General features: G+C 35.6%; 1 protein-coding gene and 1 long non-coding RNA gene across 4 annotated transcripts; one reads left to right on the top strand and one right to left on the bottom strand.

The window, feature by feature from the left end:
* Positions 1-5,093: 5,093 nt before the first annotated feature.
* Positions 5,094-6,166, bottom strand: LOC121219898 (uncharacterized). The gene is made up of 2 exons (XR_005916952.1): positions 6,079-6,166; positions 5,094-5,713 (listed from the first exon to the last, which is right to left on the bottom strand). It is a non-coding gene; the product is annotated as an uncharacterized lncRNA (long non-coding RNA).
* A 313-nt stretch (positions 6,167-6,479) lies between these two features.
* Positions 6,480-18,355, top strand: LOC107930048 (DNA-directed RNA polymerase IV subunit 1). 3 transcript variants are annotated; one of them, XM_016861608.2, is made up of 19 exons: positions 6,480-6,918; positions 8,588-8,693; positions 9,184-9,304; positions 9,414-9,538; positions 9,898-9,951; positions 10,025-10,249; positions 11,010-11,165; positions 11,307-11,402; positions 11,495-13,447; positions 13,867-14,036; positions 14,150-14,216; positions 14,298-14,416; positions 14,917-15,059; positions 15,594-15,853; positions 15,953-16,126; positions 16,227-16,364; positions 17,168-17,433; positions 17,600-17,711; positions 17,813-18,355. In XM_016861608.2, the coding sequence occupies exons 2-19, from the start codon at positions 8,598-8,600 to the stop codon at positions 17,981-17,983; spliced, it is 4,446 nt and encodes a 1,481-aa protein (XP_016717097.2). In that variant the 5' UTR covers positions 6,480-6,918; positions 8,588-8,597; the 3' UTR covers positions 17,984-18,355. The 3 variants fall into 3 exon arrangements, with proteins under 3 accessions (XP_016717097.2, XP_016717098.2, XP_016717099.2); XM_016861609.2 differs by having other exon boundaries at positions 8,585-8,693; XM_016861610.2 differs by lacking the exons at positions 6,480-6,918; positions 8,588-8,693; positions 9,414-9,538.
* The last annotated feature ends 2,744 nt before the right edge of the window (positions 18,356-21,099 follow it).

The raw sequence follows: 21,099 nt of genomic DNA, 5'->3' as shown, positions 1-21,099 counted from the left end.
AATGATGGAACCTCAATTTAGCAATAATCTCATTTGTTAGATATGATGAGTTCTTTGGTGTTTCGTAATTTGAATATACCTTTCCGAACTAAAACATCTTTTCCAACTGAACCACACCATTTAGAAATTGATGAACCAATTACGAAATTAACCGGATAGTCGTCCTCCAAAGGACAGTTACCATCCAGAACAATATTATCTTTAAAAATAACAACCAAATGCTTACCATGATCTAGTATATTAGAATTCAAAGGTACCACCATCTTAATTGGACCTTCGAAAGTTGGGTTAAAGTTTGAAGTAGTATTTGATTGAAAACCAACAGAAAAATTAGACCCATCATTAATATTTTCGACAGTAGCTCCTAAATCTTGTGAAAAAACGTTCTCTTTTGTTTCTAAATTTCCTTCGAGTATTGATTGAAATTTATTATTCGAACATGGGGCAGAACGGCTCACTTTATAGCTGTTGGAAATTGGCCTAAAACTAATTATAATTGGCCCAAGAGAAGCAATGACTTGACTACCAAGAACACCTAAATCAACATATACTATACTCGACCCAAATCCACCCAATGCTATATCCATATTTTCTAAACACCTCTAAACCCAACTCCATTACCTTGGCCCACCTTGTCCACACGTCCTTTTCCAATAACCGGCCCAACATCAACTTCTTCATTCACTTTTCCAGCATCCCTTTTTAATAGCCTTAAAAAAATCCCTTTTTTGGAATTTAACCCCTGAAAAATCAGCCTTATTAGCTTCACCTTCCCTATTCTCCTCATCTACTGAAATCAAAGCCTTAAATATCGATCCAGACACTCATTTACCTAGATTTTTAGCCACCTACTTTCAAAATTCCCCGAGATTACGATGATATCGCCTTTCAACGATCATCTAAGGTTCGAACTCAGCCGACTCCTCTATCGATTTTTCGTATGTAGGATTTGCCCCCACCATAACCTCCTCCTCTCTGACATCCTGTAACACCCTAATTTTAAGAGAAGCTCAAGATATCACACCACTGTCTCATGTTATAACCAACAAGTAAAAGTTCATTCTAACAAAACATCCATCAATTTACTATTCTCATAGGTCTTAAGTCAATCATACTAGTTAGTTATCATTATCACGTCCTAAACTTACATTAATTAGCCTTATAAAATATTAAAACATGCATTAGGCCCATTTAACAAAATTCTCAAACTAGGTCCATAGATATTAATACTGACACTAATGTATTGATATTTTCTTTAAGTGGTATTGATACCACCTAGAAAAATGATACCAAACTTGCATTCTGTTTCTCGTTTAAAAACCAAAGTCTCGAAAATTATTAGTACCTGTTGTGAAGTATTGATAAATTTACCTCAAGTATCGATACTCGAGCAAAGGTATCGATACCAAATTTCTATTCTGACTTCCTGTATGTTTTAAAACATAGAAGTATCAATTTTAAAACCTGATTATCGATACCTCTACTCCAGACCTCAAAAATGTAGCATACATATGCAATTAATTCATTAAAATTTAGTTCCCAAACATCATACATTAATTACTTCAACAAATAATCATTCAACGACCTAATTCACAATTTAATATCAGAAAATTGTGTTCGAGCAAGTAACGTCAATCCATCATCATGTTCATGAACCCAAGCATAACAATAACAAGTAATCCTTATAAACCGAACCAAAAACCAGCAAAATATCTAGAAGTTAACATGGCTATAAAAAAGTCTACCACATTGCCTTATTCCCCAAAATGTAAATAAATATAGAACACCTATGAAATAAGAAATAGACTTACTTGGATCACTTCTTAAAAACCACACTGCTCACATCGGCACACAACTAATCTGCAATAGTTTAAAAATGAGTGGGTGAGTTTAACAAGCTTAGTGAATGCCTAGAACAACTACCATGCAAACAATTCATCAAGTATTAACGAAACAACCATATAGCACAACCTCAACAGTTCCAATTCTAGTGTCATATTATACTTACTCGTGCATAATTTACTAGTTCATTTACATGGCAATCATATTCACTTTTAAGCATATATCACATTACACATATAATCACATAATATTCAAACATATATCACAATACTCAAAAGCATGTTTATAGATAAATTGCATAATGGTCACATGTCATATAAACACATATCACAATACTCACATATTAATAATTTAAGATGATTTGGCTAGCAACCACGTACCCATTTAGGCATACATCACATTACACACATATATATACACTTTAAGATAATTTGACACTTAAGTTTAAGATAATTTGACACTTGAGCTATGAAACATAAAAGTGAGCTTTATCATTACTCATCAGATGCATGGATCTCTAACACATCACATAGATTCATAGAGTCAAACATGTCCCAAAAGTGAAGCATAAAGCTAACACTGTCCTTATTTTCCCTCACATGTCCCATTGAATGGAGCTTAGCTCACAATCCTTTATCCCTCCAACATGTCTCAAGGCCTCAACGCCCAAAATCACTATACATATAGGTGAGTACTCACAATCCTAAGGCATGCCAACTATATCCAACGGTTTCAAGATCACAAGGCCAAAATATCTGAAATCAAACACATATCACTTACCGATCATCTGTGCACTATCACTGCATATTTACATATTTAGAAAAACACTGTCACCAATAATTAACATATACATATCATGTGCATACTTTGCACTTTCACAGTTATTATCATAACCACATATCACGTGTTATAGCATCTCATCTTAATTCACATATTCACAAACACATAAGCACATAGTTCACAATATAACATAGGTATGAGAAAGCTTACGCTCAGAATTTAGAGTAGGGGTTTAGGCTACTACTAAATTCCCTAATAATTCATTGAATCATATCCACAAGCAATTATTCCAAACACTCACCAATACGTTTTCGCTAAAAAGCTAAAAATTCAAACTAGCTTTTCCTTGCATTTATCTTTACTCGTAGAAGGTCCTAATGAATTCGAAGCTTTAACACAATAATTCACACAACAATACATTAAAAATTAGCTAAGGACTCACCACAAGCAATTAAAAACATAAGCCTAAGCTATGTTCTCATGTAGCCGAAACCTTTAACATAACTAACTTGAAATCCAAATATCTCGATCCAAACTTAACTTTTTCACCTAAAACTAATTCTATTCATCTTATAATTCACCTATGACTAATTCCTAACCTTTAAACTACACAAAAATACTTAGTTCATAGTATCGACTTTTTTAACATGTTTTATGGCTATTTTCTGAAAATTTATTAAAACTAAAGAATTCTTTAATGAAACGTCAAAATAAGTTTAGAAACCTTTTAATCATGTTAAAATAAGTTGAAAAACACTTTGAAACCACGTTTTTATGCAATATCTCGAAATCCAGCATTAACGATGCAATTCTTGGCTTTTATTCGAAACATGCGATTTAATGGCTAAAAACTTGGTTTTAAAGGCTAAAACATTTAAAACAAATGGGAAGATGAGTCATTACCTTAGTTGAAGAAAAACCAAGCGTTTGATCGAAAACCCGAAACACTCGAAAGCTTGACAATGGAGAAAACTATGATATTTTTGGGTGTTTTTCTTAACTTCTATGGAGATTTATAACTTAAGAGATGATAGAAATTGAAAGGAAATAGAATTTGGAATTCAAAATCGATTGGGAGAGGCTTCTTCAAATAAGGGACGACAACACACAATATTGGGGGAGAGATTAACATGAAATTTATAGGTGGGGGATGATTTTAGGTTGATTTTTAAAATTTGATTTAATTTCCTCTTAAAAACTCATAATTTTGACTCTTTTACAAATCAATCCTATTTTAAAAATTAAAGGTATTTAAAATTCATTTTCAAGAATTGATTTAATTTTCTAAAAACCATAGCCAAAAACATTGTCGATAAGTTATGTAACAAAATTCCAAACACTCTAAGGATAAAATTCCTAAAATACCCCTAAAACTCTTAGGCTCTACTTTGGGGTGTTACACATCCCTTTAACGCTGACAGAATAAGGACATAAGTCCTTAACATAGTGGTACTGCTCACAGGAGAAACAAATGGTCGGTAAGGATTTGTATTCAACTTTTTTTAGTTTGCCATTAACCAAGATCTGAGAAATTAATGGCATGTCTAGGTTGATGAACATTGCCATTCAAGCAATCGTCCATTCAACATATTATCAGTGTTAAAATCTAGTTTCACCACATTCCTTATCATTCTGCCTATCTCCTCAAGTCTCCATTTTGTACAAGTATCCGAGAAGGCCTGACAACCGAATCCAAGCCATGGCCACCGTCGAAAAAGGTTGGAGGGGATTGAAGTCTAATGATCTCAGTTGCACTGTGAGATGCTGACCAAAAATAGTCCAAGGCCCTAGAGTAAGCACTTTTGTCACGGGCCAGAGTGCAAAGCCCGTGACCATTGCACAAGATGCGCCCCATGGAGGTCTATCGATTAGATGGGGGACATTTAGCCCACGAGAGCTGGCCCGATTCAAAGACCTATTGGAGAAGCCTATCAGTTTGAAGCCTGGTTGGCCCGATAATGATGACATGGCAACTTAGGCTGATATGGCAACTAATCTTAGAAGATAGAGGGAATCATATCTTGTAAAGATTAGATTAGATTTGATATGGCTTATCTTGTAAATCCCTAAAATAAAGGGATACTGTTAATCTCATTCGTCGATGTAAATGTATCTTAACCATTGGTTTTGGGAGAGCTAAACTATAAGTAAAGAGCCTCCCCTCATTTGTACTCATTCCATTGTATTCTGAATTCTTAAGAGTAAAAGAGTTCTGAGAGCATTTACTCAAACACATTGTGTGCATTCTTTTCTGTGGCTTTCTGTTGTTCTTTGGTTTAACTTTTTTTGGCATAAATCGCTTCCGCTCTTCAATTGGTGCCTTGGAGGAGTTATTAAAGAATCCTCACTTGAGTTAAGGCTGACTTAGGCGAGTTTGGACGAACGAATCGCCTAAGGCCGCACGGTTCGAGAGACGAAAACTCTAGCCCCGTGACACTTTCTTATAGTCATCCTTAGTTTGAAATTTCACAAAAAAAAAACCATTTTCCACATCTATAAGTTGAAAAAACATAGAGGGTTGCCATAAACTTGGCACTTTATTTTGGAAGGCAACACATCCTATGCTTTGCCCCAATAGTTTAACCACTACCGTGGTCTCCATGGCCTTTAACAGGTAATGCTAAACCTGATTGAAAAAATTAGTTGCAGGCATTTCGTTCACAGTGATCCTTGTGAAGTCTCCTTCCATGAATTCAAAATCTTTCCCACAACCTCCACCAGTACCCACTGACGAATTGTTGGTTTTCCCTAGAAGCAAGTCCTTCCAAGGCAACGTTGGAACCGACATTGGATCTACGAATCCACTTCTTTTTCCTTAAATCGTACTTTTTTGGTATTACGACCATCAGACGAACAAGCACCGTCATCCTCTTCGTTGCCGGAAGTTAACGCCATTCCAAAACCTTAATTTTTTTTAGTTACAAAATTCAATCAAAGGTTAACCTAGACAATGGCAACTATCTAACTAAATAAAATATTGTAGCCGATTTTAATGTCCACCTATAAGCAGCTAAGTTGCTCTCTAACCCATCTTTATTTAAGGCATTAGAAAAAACAGTAGCAGAAATGTTTGAAGCAGCCAAATGTTCACCTGGAAAAGAGGGATGAAATTCTTAGAAGTGATGTCTAAACGGGAGCCTAAGATGCATCTAACGAAAATTTGAATACTAATAAAAAGCAAAGAAAAAAAAGTCATACTCTAAAGCAAATATAATATTTTAATTCAGCTTAAATTGAAGTAAGTGGCAATTAGAATTGAATGTAGAGAGAAATGAGTACAAAATTAGGGGTGGATTGTGGACATCGAATTGAAAAGGCAAAGCCTCTGAGTCAAGTTACTGACAGATATGAGATGACAGGGAAAGCAACTTTATTACATACGTTAAAGTTACACAATAGTGGGCATTGTTGTCCAGTAACAAAAAAAAAAGAATCTTTAATTTATGTCATCATTACCTTTGTTTTTCTTTCAGTTCCTCTTCCAATTTCTTCAACCATATTTGCAATTTCCCTTCCAACATAAACTTAAATAATAGGAAATTTTAGAAATAATTATGTGTTTCCTACCTAACAACGACACACTAATCCCATTTTTTTAAATTGATCACATATTTTAGATTTCAGAATGGAGTAGGTGAATCATAATATAGTGTAATTAATAAAAAAGTGACGCTAGAAAAAGAAACCCAAATAATTTCACGAAATTACAAGAATAACCCACTTTTTATACATGTAGATGAAAATTTCCATCTGCCCTTATCAGTAATTTAACTGGGAAGTGAAAACCTAGAAAAACACGGTAACCTAACAAGTTCACAATAAAGATAATTAAAAAAAGAGAAAGGTGATGCCAGAATCGTAAATAAGGTGGAGAATAGGGATAATTTGATCCGACAGCAAGAGAAAAAAAAAAAGTAATATATTTTAAGTCATCGGCATTGGTCTTCTAATTTCTTGAACTGGGTGGAATTATATTTGTCTTCGGTACAAACCGGCGGCGTCTTTATCTCTCTATTTCTCGCTCGGTTTTTTTTTCTTTCTTAATTTTCAATTTTCGGGATTTTACAAAAAATCAATTTCGAGGTTGTTGATTTGACCCTAGTTCTTTCTTTTATTTATAATTTTGCCCTCTACACTCTTCAACATGGTTTCACTGTACAGAGTCATAATGATGGTCCGTCTCTCATAATCCATCCTCTCTTTCACTCTCTCTCTCTCTCTCTGTTTTCATTTACTCATTGAGAGGCCGGGAGTGTGTCGTTTCAGTGGAAAAAGTACATTGCCTTTTTATCAACAGTGAGTAAAGTTTTTATCTTTTCATGTATATTTTTTTCGGGTTATGGGTGTTGATCAATGCTGCATGTTTATTTGTTTTGATTGGCGATCAATGTTTTCTTCCATTTCTTTTCTGCGTCTTTTTACACTATGGATTTTTGGGTTTTTGGCTGATTGTGATGATCTTGTTTGTTTTGACACTTGATTATGGTTTTTGGGTCTTTTTGTAGTTACTAAGGAGGTTTTCTTGTTCTGCATGGTGGTCTCGGTTAATGCTATTTTCTTTTGTTGTTTGCGGTATAGTACTATTGATTTAGTTTTAAAACATGATGCATTAAACAATGTGCTTGGAGCTATCATGTATACTGATGAACTTGATCGTTTTATATCAGTAGTAGTTGCATAAACGTTTGAGCTAAAGCAGGGATTCTGTTTTTGTTTTGTGACTGATTCCGCAATGAGAACAGTGGTGGTTTATATATTGCCTCTTGTGTATTCGTTTCTTAAGGTTTATGTTTTACTTCCTGTCAATGATACTGTTCTATTCTGTCGGCAGTTAATGTTGATTGACCTAATTATGAACTTGGGATTATCCATATATTTTAGTTTTAATGGTTTGCTATTATCCACTGTGCTCCTTTTTTTTTCTTCAAGTGATGATGGCCATGACTCGTGCATTTTTCCTATGATCAATTGATATAGTGGGTACATGTCTTGGAATTTTTATCAATGATGATGTAGACTTATTAATTGCGGGCAGGTTATAACTGCTATAAATGGCAGCTTGAATTCTAAATCGAGGCTTATTTCGAAAATAGCAGTTCATTAACTCCGCATGTTTGTTCTCCTTATGGGTTAAGTAAAGATGAATGAAACATAGCTCTTATATTCCTAGAGGTATATGGAGGGTTTATGGCCGAATGCATACCTTCTGGCTGGACATGTCAACTTGGTTTATTTGAATGTGGTGATAGCTTGTTTGTTGTTGCTGACCTCCAGACTATTTATAGCTATTGTTTTTTTGCTTCTAAACATGATTCCTATATTTTGGGACTGAATTTAAAGTTCTATGTACTTAAATTTTCTTGCGCCATTGTTGATTTTGATTATGTTGCTTTGGGCTAGCAAAATAAGAGAACTAATCTTTAAACGTTTGAGTCAATCAATTGAATTCTTTGACTGAGAAGGTGGTAATGAAAACTAAATGTTTGTCGTCTTTACTGCTCTCATTCTTTACTCTAGGAAGCTATGTACAAAAACATGTTTAAGGTTTATTTCAGAATACTGCTGTTGGACCTCCGTACGATTCTTTATTATGGAGCAACTTTTTTCATCCATCCGGTTCTCATGGGCAGCTGGCCTGAGATATTGCACGGGCTTTAGATTAAGATGCATTTAACAAATTTTGACGAGCAGTTTCTCTCTCTGGAATACCTCTTGGACTTCCATAAATGATTTATTAGTTATTTATATTACTGTGGATGTTGTGCTCGTAGGCTTTCATGTGTTGAGACATCTTTGGTGTATGTTATTATTCCTTGGAAATTGCTTTTTGAACTAAATATAGTTTTAATTGTAATTCTTGTGATCCAATGTTTAATCATCTTATCTCTGTCTTTGTAATTTTATATTAAACTTTATTTGAATTCTTGCCGGCATGCTATATTGATTGCTTGTTGGTCATCAGAAGTCAAAAGTCAATGGCCTCCATGGAAAGTGACTCATCTGAAGAGCAAGAAAATTCAACTGCCTTTCTGACTGGCATAAAATTTCATGTCTCGAACGACGCTGATAATGTAAGTATATTTCAGTACTGTTTTATCTCTTTGTTTATTTCCATGCTGGAATTGATAATACTGGAATGAGTTGAGTGATTTGGATCACTCAATCCACACCCACCTTCTGGTAATCTAAAACACAGTCCAATCTGTGTGATATATGTTTATATTGTCATTGGGGCATCTCCCCCTATCTCCATATAGATCCTTAAATTTGGCTTGGTTCTATTTTAGTTTGTGATGTTCCTTTCCATGAAGCCATTCATGTTATCTATTTTTTCCTGCCACTGGCCTTCTTTCTTTATAGTTTAGTCACTGATTCATGCTTTTTCTGTTTTCAAGGACAATTATTGCTTCACGGTTATTGTATGCTTTTCTTCTTAACTTTATGCTTCAGATTGTTTTGGACATGGAAACGAACAATCATGTAGTCTTTTAATTATGTCCATATTTCAATTCCTTGTAGCAATTTGAGCACTTATTTTTCTTTTCTGATACTGTGACACAGGAGAACATGTCTATCTTGGAAATTACTGCACCCAGTGAGGTGTCTGATCCTAGGTTGGGGTTTCCGAATTTTTCTAATCATTGCACCACTTGTGATGCCAGAGATATGAAACAATGTGAAGGTGGATATCGAATTAGAAAAACTTAAATGATATTTTGCATCTGTTAACTTTTTTGTTTCTTTATGTAGCTATCAGTAACATACTGATTTCTTTCCATTCATCTTTGTAGGCCATTTTGGGGTTATTAAATTTCCATACACAATACTCCATCCATTTTTTCTTTCAGAAGTTGTACATATATTAAATAAGATTTGCCCAGGATGTAAATCGATCCGGAAAGATCTATGGATGAAGGTCGGGTACCTCTCACCTTCATCAACTGAGGATCATCATACTGTTATAATTTTTCCTTTTTCTTCCATTATAACATATTATTGTTATTCCTTCTTGTGATCCTAAAGAAAGGAAAAAGGATAAAATAGAAATTAAAATAATATTTGAAGAATTTAAAGTTCAAAACAAAGCCTGTATCCCTTTTGGCACAATTTAATTTTCTGCAAGTTATGACTTTTAACTGTTTTTAACTATGCTGATTTTAGAAGTGAGAGTACCCTCTAGGATCCGATTTTCTGGTAGTATGTTTACTTTCTTTTTTGAGCAAACTATGTCCTGGTGTAGGCAATTTTGATGTTTTTTTTTCTTGCATGTACCAGGGTGCTAATTCTATAGCCAGATTACTTGAAACCAAGGGGTGTAAATATTGTGTTGTAAGTTTGTCTGGCTTCTTGTTTTCTTAATCCTTTTTTTTCCCTTTTTTGTACTAATGATTTCTGGAAACAGGGGAATTCAATAGAGTGGTATCCACCCATGCGATTCAAGATAACCTCGAAAGAGCTTTTCAGAAAAAGTGCAATCATGGTAGAGGTAAGTGAAAATTCTTTAATGAAGGTCCGGAAGAGAGGAAGGCAAGCATTACCTGCAGATTACTGGGACTTTATTCCAAAAGATCAACAACAAGAAGAAGGTTTTGTGAAACCAGGTAGAAGAGTCCTATCACATGCCCAGGTATCATGTTCTTTTCCAATTCACATGAAAAAATTATATTTCTTTGTTGTCTCTAATGTCATCTCATATGATTTATTTATGGGAATGCAATCCACTAAATCTGGTACATACTAATTAAAAACTTTTTGTTGATATATGTTTTGCAGTGAATTTTTTATTCATTTCCTACTTTATTTTGTCTGCATTGATATTTACCAACATTGAATTTTTAACTATGAAGGAAAAAAAAAACTCAATTATTTGATTCTTAACAATGTCTGGTGGTAGTTTTTGGAAGGTGGAAGAGAGTGAGTTGGTTGTTTCCATAAAATGCAAACATTCCGGTTGGCAAATGCGAATTGGTTTTGGAATCTTGTCATACAATAATATCGTTTTAACCAAAACTTAAAACTGTTAGTGATTTGAAAACTATCATGGGTTTATATGGGATTTTGCTTTCTATAGAACCATTATGATATTATAATAGATATGGCTCTAATTCAGCTTTCTTGGCAAGGAAAATTGTTGTTACTTGCATATGAAGAAGGAAAAATGAAGGAAAATATCTCCTAATTTGTTTCATGTGTTAATATATAATATATCCTAGTTGCTATATTACTGGAAGAGTATTTTGGTTTTGGAAACTATTATTCAAGTCTCAAATATTCTTTTAAAGTGTAGAGCGGAATCAAGCATTGGAGTGGCCTACCCCTTCCCCTTATATATATATCAGACCTTCCTTCACTACTTTGATGAGTGCATAATGCTTATTGGTTTTCAGGTTCGACATTTGTTGAAGGACGTTGATCCAGAGTTCATTAAAAAGTTTATTTCAGAAGCAGACTCTATTTTCCTCAATTTTTTTCCTGTGACACCCAATAGTCACCGAGTGACAGAAATCATGCATACATCTTCTAATGCGCAGCGATTGATCTTTGTAAGAGTCTTTACTTTGAACATCCTCATTTACATGCTTCCAAGGTTGTGGTTGATATGGATGGTTTATCTTATTATATGCATTACATTTGTTTTCTTTTCAGTTTTACTGAATTTTCTGGTTAATATGGTTTTGTTGTAGGATGAAAGAACCAGGGTTTACAAGAAACTGGTTGACTTCAGAGGGCTAGCAAATGAATTGAGCTCTCATGTATTGGAATGCCTAAAAATTTCTAAGGCAAGTTATACCTTTCTTCCTTTTTAATTAAAATTTGGTCCAACTTTCATGGAACCTTATGCTCTCTTTCTTTGATTGCATTCAACGTGCAGCTGCATGTGGAGAAGCCATCAACTGAAGATTCTGCACTCATTGCTGCTCTGAAAAAGAATAAAGATTCTGCTTCCAACATGTCAGGTTTAAGATATATGAAAGATGTTATTCTTGGGAAGAGAAACGACCATTGCTTCCGCATGGTTCTTACTGGAAACCCAAATCTTAAACTGTCTGAAATTGGTATCCCATGTCATGTTGCCGAGAAATTGCAAATCGCTGAGCAACTGAACAGGTGGAATGAGGAGAGATTGAAAACTTGTTGTAATCTGCGTATTCTTGAGAAGGGTGAGATTCGCATTAGGAGAGAAGGTAAATTAGTTAGAATTCGTCATAATGAAAAGGTCCAAGTAGGGGACACTATCTATAGGCCCCTAAATGATGGGGATACAGTACTTATAAATAGACCTCCTTCTATACATCAGCACTCTCTCATTGCGCTATCTGTTAAAGTTCTACCTGTCAATTCAGTTGTTTCGATAAACCCTCTAATATGTTCCCCTTTTCGTGGAGATTTTGATGGTGATTGCCTTCATGGTTATGTTCCTCAGTCCATTAACACAAGGGTTGAGCTCAGTGAGCTTGTTTCTTTGGATAGGCAGCTAATTAATGGCCAAAGTGGTCGAAATCTGCTTTCACTCAGTCATGATAGTTTAACGGCTGCTTATTTGGTCAAGGAGGACGGGGTACTATTGAACCTGTTCCAGATGCAACAGCTGGAAATGTTCTGTCCTAATCATTCACCATTGCCAGCCATTGTCAAAGCTCCTTTGCTAAGTAATCCTGTTTGGACTGGAAAGCAGTTATTTAGCATGCTCTTTCCTCCCGAATTTGATTATGTTTTTGCACCAAGTGATGTTGTAATCCACAATGGGGATCTCATATGTTCTTCTGAAGGGTCTTCTTGGCTACGAGATGCTGACGGCAACCTTTTTCAAAGTCTTATTAAGCATTTCCAAGGAAAGGTCCTTGACTTTTTGCATGCTGCTCAGGAAGTTCTTTGTGAGTGGTTGTCAATGAGGGGTTTGAGTGTTTCACTCTTGGACCTATATCTATCTCCTGACACAGATTCACAAAAGAACATGATGGATGAAATCTTCTATGGTCTGCAAGAAGCAGAGCAGACATGTAACTTCAAGCAGTTAATGGTTGATTCTTGTCAAGATTTCCTTGCTGGAAACGATGAAGAAACTAATAGGTTCATGGTTTTGGATGTTGAGCAGATTTGCTATGAGAAACAAAGATCTGCTGCACTTAGCCAAGCTTCTGTTGATTCATTTAAGCAAGTTTTCCGTGATATTCAGAATTTACTCTACAAGTATGCAAATAAAGACAATTCATTATTCACCATGTTCAAAGCAGGGAGCAAGGGTAACTTGCTGAAGTTAGTACAGCATAGTATGTGTCTTGGATTGCAACATTCACTTGTCCCTTTATCATTCAGATTTCCTCATCAGCTCTCATGTGCTGCATGGAATAATCAAAAGTCTCACATCTTAACCCAAAAGGTTGATGATACTGATGAGTCTGCTAAGAAATATATCCCCTATGCTGTGGTCGAAAGTTCGTTTGTGAAGGGTCTGAATCCATTAGAATGTTTTGTTCATTCAGTGACTACTCGAGACACATCTTTCAGTGACAATGCTGACCTTCCTGGGACGCTGTCACGAAGGTTGATGTTCTTCATGCGTGATCTATGCACAGCATATGATGGAACTGTGAGGAATGCATATGGAGATCAGGTTGTTCAGTTCTGTTATAATATCGATAAGGGTACATTTAGTCCAACTAGTTGCCCTGACAAATTAGTAAGTCAGGGCAATAGTCTTCCTGATGGAATAGGTGGACAACCTGTTGGTTCATTATCTGCCTGTGCCATTTCTGAGGCTGCATATAGTGCATTGGATCAGCCAATTAGTCTACTTGAATCTTCTCCATTGCTGAACTTGAAGGTGCTCTCTCTATCTCCTCACCTCCACCTCCACCTCCTCCTCCCTCTACCCCTCCCATCCCCGATGGTGTTTTGAAGAATTAAAAAACTTGTCAAAGAATTTCTTTCCCTCCAACCTGATGAGGAAATGGGTGACCTTTTCATCTAAAGGAAATTTGAAGGATAAAAAATTACTGTGCTGAAACCTACCTAATAGAGTTGATAAGGACCTTGACACTGTTGAGAACAAAAACAAATGATCTTTACGTGTTCATGGTCAACTACAATACATGCTGCTTCGTAATGTACCTTCTAATAGATTAAGTGGCATATGATTTCTTTTTATGTTCATGCACCACCATGATTCAGTCCACCAAAATTACTTTACATATTATTGCAGATGGTAGGATGCTAACATATTATTCTGATTAAATTGCTCAGAGGGTCCTTGAGTGTGGTTCTAAAAGAAGCAATGCTGACCAGACTATGTCACTATTTTTATCTGGTAAACTTGTAAGGAGAAGGCACGGTCAGGAGTATGGAGCCTTAGAAGTCAAGAATCATTTGGAGAGGCTGATCTTTAAAGATATTGTGTCTACTGTCTCAATAATGTGAGTTTAAGTTCCTTTCTCATTGTCTTGTCCTTTCTCGTTTTGTGATTTATTTTTCCCATTACTTTGATGCTTTTTTATTTGAGATTTATTAATGTGTTATATGGCACTAGCTTCTCTCCACAGATGTCTAGTGAAAACCGTTTCAGTCCTTGGGTTTGCCATTTTCATGTGTTTAAGGTACTGTGATACGCAAGTGGTGTATCTATGTTGATAAGATTTCCACTTCAAAGTTTCACATCAAAATTATTTACTTTCCAGGATATTGTGAAAAGGAGGAGGCTAACAGTGCATTCTATTATTGATGCTCTTCACATGCACTGCACGAATGCCAAAAGACTATGGAAAATCAATTTGCCCGACATGCAAGTTACAAGCAAGTAAGTTTGCCCCTTTTTAGCATGTGTAGATGTTGCAAAAAGGAGGCACTCGTAATATGTATTGCTCTTTTCCCTCTAGTCCCTGTTGAAACAAATCTTGAAGACCCCAAATTTGTGCTTTTTCTGTCAATATTAAGATCAGGACCTATATCTTTGTACATGTATTATCACTTTCTGATGCAGAAATAGAGCTTCAATCTTTTGTTTTCATGGCTTGCACCCAAGTTTATGCCTTGATTTTTGTGGTCCTTGTCAATCTAATCTCAGCCTGTCTCAAAGTTGTATGGTTAGATGCATGAAAAACTATAATCAGCATAAATTCAATTTAATTATTTCATTTGAGGGCTTCAAATTTTCAATAATATGCTTCCAGATGGTAGTTGTTCCAATGCATTTGAATTCTGAAGGGTGGAAAATGGTCGCTGTAATTGAATCTGCTAGCATTATTGTTTACTTCCTAGAGCTTTATTTTGCTTCTTATTTGTTTGATTGAATGACAGGGCCTGTTCTATTATTGACATGGAAAATGAAGATGATACGTTTTGTATCACTGTCACAATTGTTGAATGTAAAACTTCTCGTATAGAACTGGATGTGATTCAAGACATGGTGATACCTTCCCTTCTGGAAGCAGTGGTAAAAGGTATGTACTTGCATCCAAATTGACTAGTATTTTTTTTTTAAAGGAGCAAATTGACTAGTGTTAGGAATCCCATTTGATGGCTGATTTGGTGAAATGGCTTAGACCTTTATTATTGGTCTTTGAACAACTACCGCCAAGATTGAGAATATATTGTTGGAATCTAAATTTGCCATGTGAATTGCTGGTAGACTATTTCTATCACTCTGTTTTTGAAAATATTGAAGGTTATGCCTTCCCTCAGTGTGCATTTCTTATCTTTTACCTATAACTGTTAATTCCCTATTTTGATTACGTCTGTTTATTGGAGGAAGTTCTGATATTTGAACTTGTATCATTGTATGACCAAATTTCTGGTAGGAAAAGCAGAATCTTTAGTAGGGTCTGGTCAAATGTAAAAGGCAATATTTAAACCACCAGAAATATCAAATGGCCTAAAAGATGTGACATGCATCTTTGTAGATATGCATTACAAGTTGATTACAAGTTGGTGATATTCATCTGTTTCTGCCTTCAAATTTTTGAAATTTTCTTTAGGATTCCCGGAGATCAAGAAGGTGGAAATTCTATGGAATGAGGATTTCAGAGTCCCAAATTCTCATAAACCTGCTCCTGGTGAACTTTACTTGAGGGTTTCTGTATCTGGCGATTTTGGTATAACGAAACTCTGGAGTGTGCTTATGAATGATTGCCTCCAACTAATGGATATAATCGATTGGACACGGAGTCATCCAGATAACATTAATCAGTTTTGCTTGGCATTCGGAATAGATGCTGGATGGAGATTCTTTCTCAATGTTTGTTATCCTTGTTATACTTTATTCCCTGTTTTCTACTTGCACAAAAGCTTAAGGGTAACTGCATATATTAACTTGCTCATGCGTTTCTCTATGCAGAATATGAAGAGTGCAATATCAGATACTGGCAAGTCTATACTAAATGAACATCTGCACCTTGCTGCCAATTGTCTGTCAGCTACCGGGGAGTTTGTTGGTTTAAATTCAAAAGGCTTGAAACAACAAAGAGAACATGCATTTGTCTCTTCTCCTTTCATGCAAGCATGCTTTTCAGTTAGTTCTTGTCATTGTTTCCCCTTTGATGCTCTTAATATAAAATGTTTAAGTAGCTGTCATTTTTATAGTCAACTTAGCTTTATACAATTTGTGGTAGAACCCTAGTGCTTGCTTTGTCAAAGCTGCAAAGACTGGAGTTGCGGATAATCTTCAAGGGACCATTGACCTATTGGCTTGGGGAAGGGTTCCTCGTATTGGGACTGGTGGACAGTTTGATATAGTCTATTCTATGAAGGTATTTTATGCAGATCTTGCTGTTGTTTTAAATATGTAGCATTGTGGATTAGATTTTCACTATAGTTGCATTTAACTGGTTGGAAATTGTTGGGTGTTGAATATTTAAGCGTCTCCCCCTATTTTTTGGTTCAAAAGAAGAGAGAGGCAAACAATGGGTGAGACGTAAGATACCATTAAAGTTATTTTATGAATAATGCATTCCGGAAGTGATATGGAGTTACGGATTTGGGCTTGTTACCAACTGATGCTGAATAGGATAGTGGAAATAGGTTCTCTTCAGAATGTAATTGGTTTTTGAGAGGGACCAAGTCAGCAATAAAGAAACTCGAGCGAAATATGTATAGAAGAGAATGCATCTTGATGGTAAATGTTTCTCAACTAAGAGAGTAACACTTGTGAAGGATCCTATTGTCATATCACTGACTTGGAAATTTCTGAGTCAAAGAGCTCAATTTCGTATCTCAAGGGCAGGACTATCCTGTGCATGAGGTACATTTTGATGCTTGTAGTACAGATTCACTTGTTCTCAATCTGGTCAAGGTATAAAAATGAGCTACGCTACTTTCTTAGCTGTATTTGAGATGGAGCTGTATATAAGTTTAATAGTGCTTCAAATTAATCAAGTTTTACATTTTTAATCATTGTTATTTTATACTCTCGAGGTTTAGATCCAAATTCCTTAGTAGTCTACTGGTTCTTCCTTTAGTTTCCTTCTTAAAAAAAAAAAGAAGAAGAGATTTTTGGCTAGTAACTGTCATTATATCCATCCATCCATCCATCCATCCCATTACTATTTTTCAGGATGAAGAGCTTGCAGAACCGGTTGATGTGTATAAGCTGCTAGGAGATTCTATTAATTCCAAGAAGCAGGATATAGAGTTTGAAGTACCTAAAGTTTTTAACCCTACATCTGAGAAACATAGTTCTCCGTTCAAGGGAGCTCTTCGTGACTCTGTCTTTGATGAGTGGAAGAAGATTGAAACGAAAACAAGGTCACTCTTGAGAGGACGTCTAACCTTGAATGACGTTCAGAGGCTTGAGCGTAATGTAAAGAATATTTTGCGCAAGTAAGCTTTCCTCCAGTTGTTGGTTATGTTCTATGTTTATAGTGCTCAAGTTTTTCCTCCATTGTTGGTATTGTACATGGGCTTTGGTGCTCTTATATTCTAATAGCTTTTTATATCTGTCCCAAATTCCTAATATTCTCTGAACTCATGGTTGTGCCGACTGCAGATATCCTATTGATCACCGTGTAAGTGAAGCTGACTGGGATACCTTGATGATGGCGTTGTACTTTCACCCTCATAGAGTTGAGAAGATCGGATCTGGAGCTAAGGAAATAAAGGTACGTGATACTGGAAAAATAGGAAAAAGAAAGCAAAAAATGAGACAATGAAAAAAGAAAACAAAAGTTGTTTTAATGCTTCATTTGCATATCTTTTGCAGGTAGGGCATCATCCCGATCATGCAGACAGTCGTTGTTTCTTTTTGGTTAGAACAGATGAGACAACTGTAGATTTCTCATATCGGAAATGTGTTGTCGGTGCACTCGAGATCATTGCTCCTTGTAGGGCACAATCCTACAAGTCAAAATGGTTACAACATGGTAGTTTGTAAACCAAACTCCTCACTTGTGCATGTAAATATAGCAAGATCCATACCTTCCTAAAACTGTACATTTCTACAGACTACTGAGCACAAGAGGAGTAGTTTGAACAGTATTTCATATCCTTTTGTTGACTTTTTTTTTTCTTTTTCTTTTTTAAAAATTTTTAAGAGTGTATTTCCCAGCCTAATAGAATAGGGTCGCCGCTTTCCTCAGCTTCTTTTTGCTCCTTCTACTGGAACTTGTTTGCCTTTCTTTTTAACATGAGACAGAAAAGATCCAGTGGAAGCAGCAACGAAAAGCTTGTAAAGTTCGACCCCATTTCGTTTTGTATTTTCCATAACTACACGTGATAGTGTTATTAAGTAACCTGTTTCAGCTAATCTCATTATTTTCTTTAGTTTAGACGCTTGAATCTTACATTATTTTCTTAAAGATTTACATAATCTTCATGTAAACATGCAAAAGCCTAGTTATTTATTACTTAGGGCCAGTTCTTCATAGCTTAAAAAAAACTTCTGACTCCAAAAGCACTTTTGGAGAAAAGCTAAAAAATTGTGCAGACCAATCTGATTTTGGTTGAAATTTTTAACTTTTCAGAAGTGTTTTTCCAAAGAATTTTAAAAAAGAAAAGCTAAAAATTTTAGTTTTTTTTCTTTCAAAAACGTTTTTGGTGTTTAATTATTTTTTTACCCTTCCAATAATATAGAATTTTTTTTTCTTGTGTTTAATTACAAATGTGTTAAAATCATTAATCAAAAATAAAAAATATTTTTTTTAAAAAATATTAATTACAAATATTTAATGGTTATATTTAAATATTTAAAATATAGTTTATATATTCTAATTAAATTTATATTTATTACTTAAAAATATTTAAAATTTATATTTCATATATTAAAATGTTAACAAGTTATAATAATTTTTTATATTCTTACTAAAATATAATAATATTAACTAATTTAAATATTATTTAAATGTATATTTGTTACTTGATAATAATATGTCTAAAATAGACATTTTATTTCTCAAAAGCACTTTTTAACAGTAATGCTAAACACTCAAATTTTAAACCAAGCTTTTCAAAAATATTTTTTCACAGCATTTTTTAAAAGCATTTTTCAAAAGCATTGCCAAACTAACATTTAATATACTGAAGTGTGTTATTAACATAAATGAAATTTGGGGGCAAAATATCAAAAAAAGCCATTTTTTTTTAAAATTTATCGAAATGGGTCCGGTATTTTATTATTTATCGGAATGGGCCACTTTTCCTAAAATCGCGTCCACGTCAGCACGAAGTCAGAGGACGTGTCAGCAAATCGCGTCCACGTCAGAGCGCTTTGCTAACGTGGCAACAAATCGCGTCCACGTAAGCACGATTTGTTGCCACGTCAGCAAAGCACTCTGACGTGGACGCGATTTGCTGCCACGTAGCGCGCCCCTGGGGACGTGTTTTCCCCGTTCATCCCACGTTAGGTTTTTGGTTTTAGGGTTAGGGTTTAAGGTTTTTAGGATTTTTAAGGTTTTGGAGAAAAAAGTAAACAAACAATGGATTAGGGTTTAGGGTTTAAGATTTGTCAATTAAATTATGCATTTAATTATAATTTATAAATTTATAAATTTTTAATAAATTAGTTTAGGGTTTTTAAGTAATAACTCAAAAATATTTATATTTTATTACATCAAATAATATCAAAATATTCAAAATGTTTGTACAAATATATTAGAATACAAATCAATCTCCGTGTCTGCCGGATTCAGTGCCACATGGCACCCGTCGATGTTTACACGCTGGATCCTCCTTTGTCCAGCTTCCGGCGGCGGTTGTGGTTCTTCCGGCGGGGATTTTGGTTCCTCCGGTAGGGCATCTAGTTGTCGGAGTTGGGACGATGAGCCACCTTAATAGAATAGTGAATGTGGAGGTGTTTGCATGACCAACGGCGACGGTGTTTGAAACCCATATGGTGGTGGGGATTGGTAAAAAGAAGAGCTCCCCAACGACCCCTTTTGCGATCCCTCGTGCCCCGCTGGCCTATACATCGACGGTTTACTCGGCATAATAGGAAATGGAGCTGAACTGGGCCATTGGCTCCAACCTGCCATAGGACTCGAAAAAGGAAACATAGAAGGGTTAAGATACATAAAAGGGCTAGGAAACGCACTTGGCATCATCTGAAAAGGCTGCACCGTGGGTATCGTCGGTTGAACTGTTGGGTCGGGTGACTGTGTCGGTGATCTCGTTGGGCCTGGTGATTGAATGGCCACTAATGATGGGCCGAGTGAATGTCTGGGCCCCGTTGATGGGCCAGCATCATCGTCCTTTCGTCTTGGATTTAAAGACCCGCGTCTTTCCCTCTGGACACGTAATTTCCGCTGCCTCTCCTCTGCCAACAGTAAATACGGCTTGCCATGGATCATAAACCATGGCATGTATTTTGACACGCACGCTAACTCCGGAATGATGATCGGTTCCCGAGTAGGTATATAATCACACCGATCTTCCCACATTTGGATGTACTCGGACCAATATCTCGGCCAATCCATATTCAATTGCCATAGGTCGATTTTGTGTTCATCATCAAACACCTCAGGTTCCACGAGAATCGGTTGTCTACATCCAAATTGCCGTAAACACTTTGTCTGACTAGTGCATCTCCACGGTCGCGTAGCTGATCAACGCAACTTTCGCGTGCCAAGCGTTTGGATTTTGTAAGAACTCATCCGAAATTACTGCCCGAATTGCTGGATCCTCGTATGGTGTCCATTGAAACTATATGAACAATATAGAAATATTAGTTATATATATAATACTAAATACTAAATACTAAATACCAATCGACTAGCGAATGATGGAAATATCAATTTTATTTAATACTTACATGTGCTTCCGACTATTGGTCTAATAGAAGCCGTATATCTTCAAGAGAGGTAGGTAATCGAGCATGACTTGCCGGATGGTTCCACCTAATTCAATAAATTTTTAACATACTATTATTTTTAAAAATCTACATAATAATTGTAAAATCTAATATAAAATTTACTTCGTTATGAGTGGGAATGTATATGGGTGGTCCACTCGAGGACATAGAAATGGAAAGCGAAATCGTGCCCATGACTGCAGTAG

Source organism: Gossypium hirsutum, chromosome D08 (assembly GCF_007990345.1).
Source record: "Gossypium hirsutum isolate 1008001.06 chromosome D08, Gossypium_hirsutum_v2.1, whole genome shotgun sequence".
Classification (NCBI taxonomy): domain Eukaryota; kingdom Viridiplantae; phylum Streptophyta; class Magnoliopsida; order Malvales; family Malvaceae; genus Gossypium; species Gossypium hirsutum.
The sequence above is the reverse complement of the archived record's forward strand: the minus strand, read 5'-3'. Positions and strand labels throughout refer to the sequence as shown.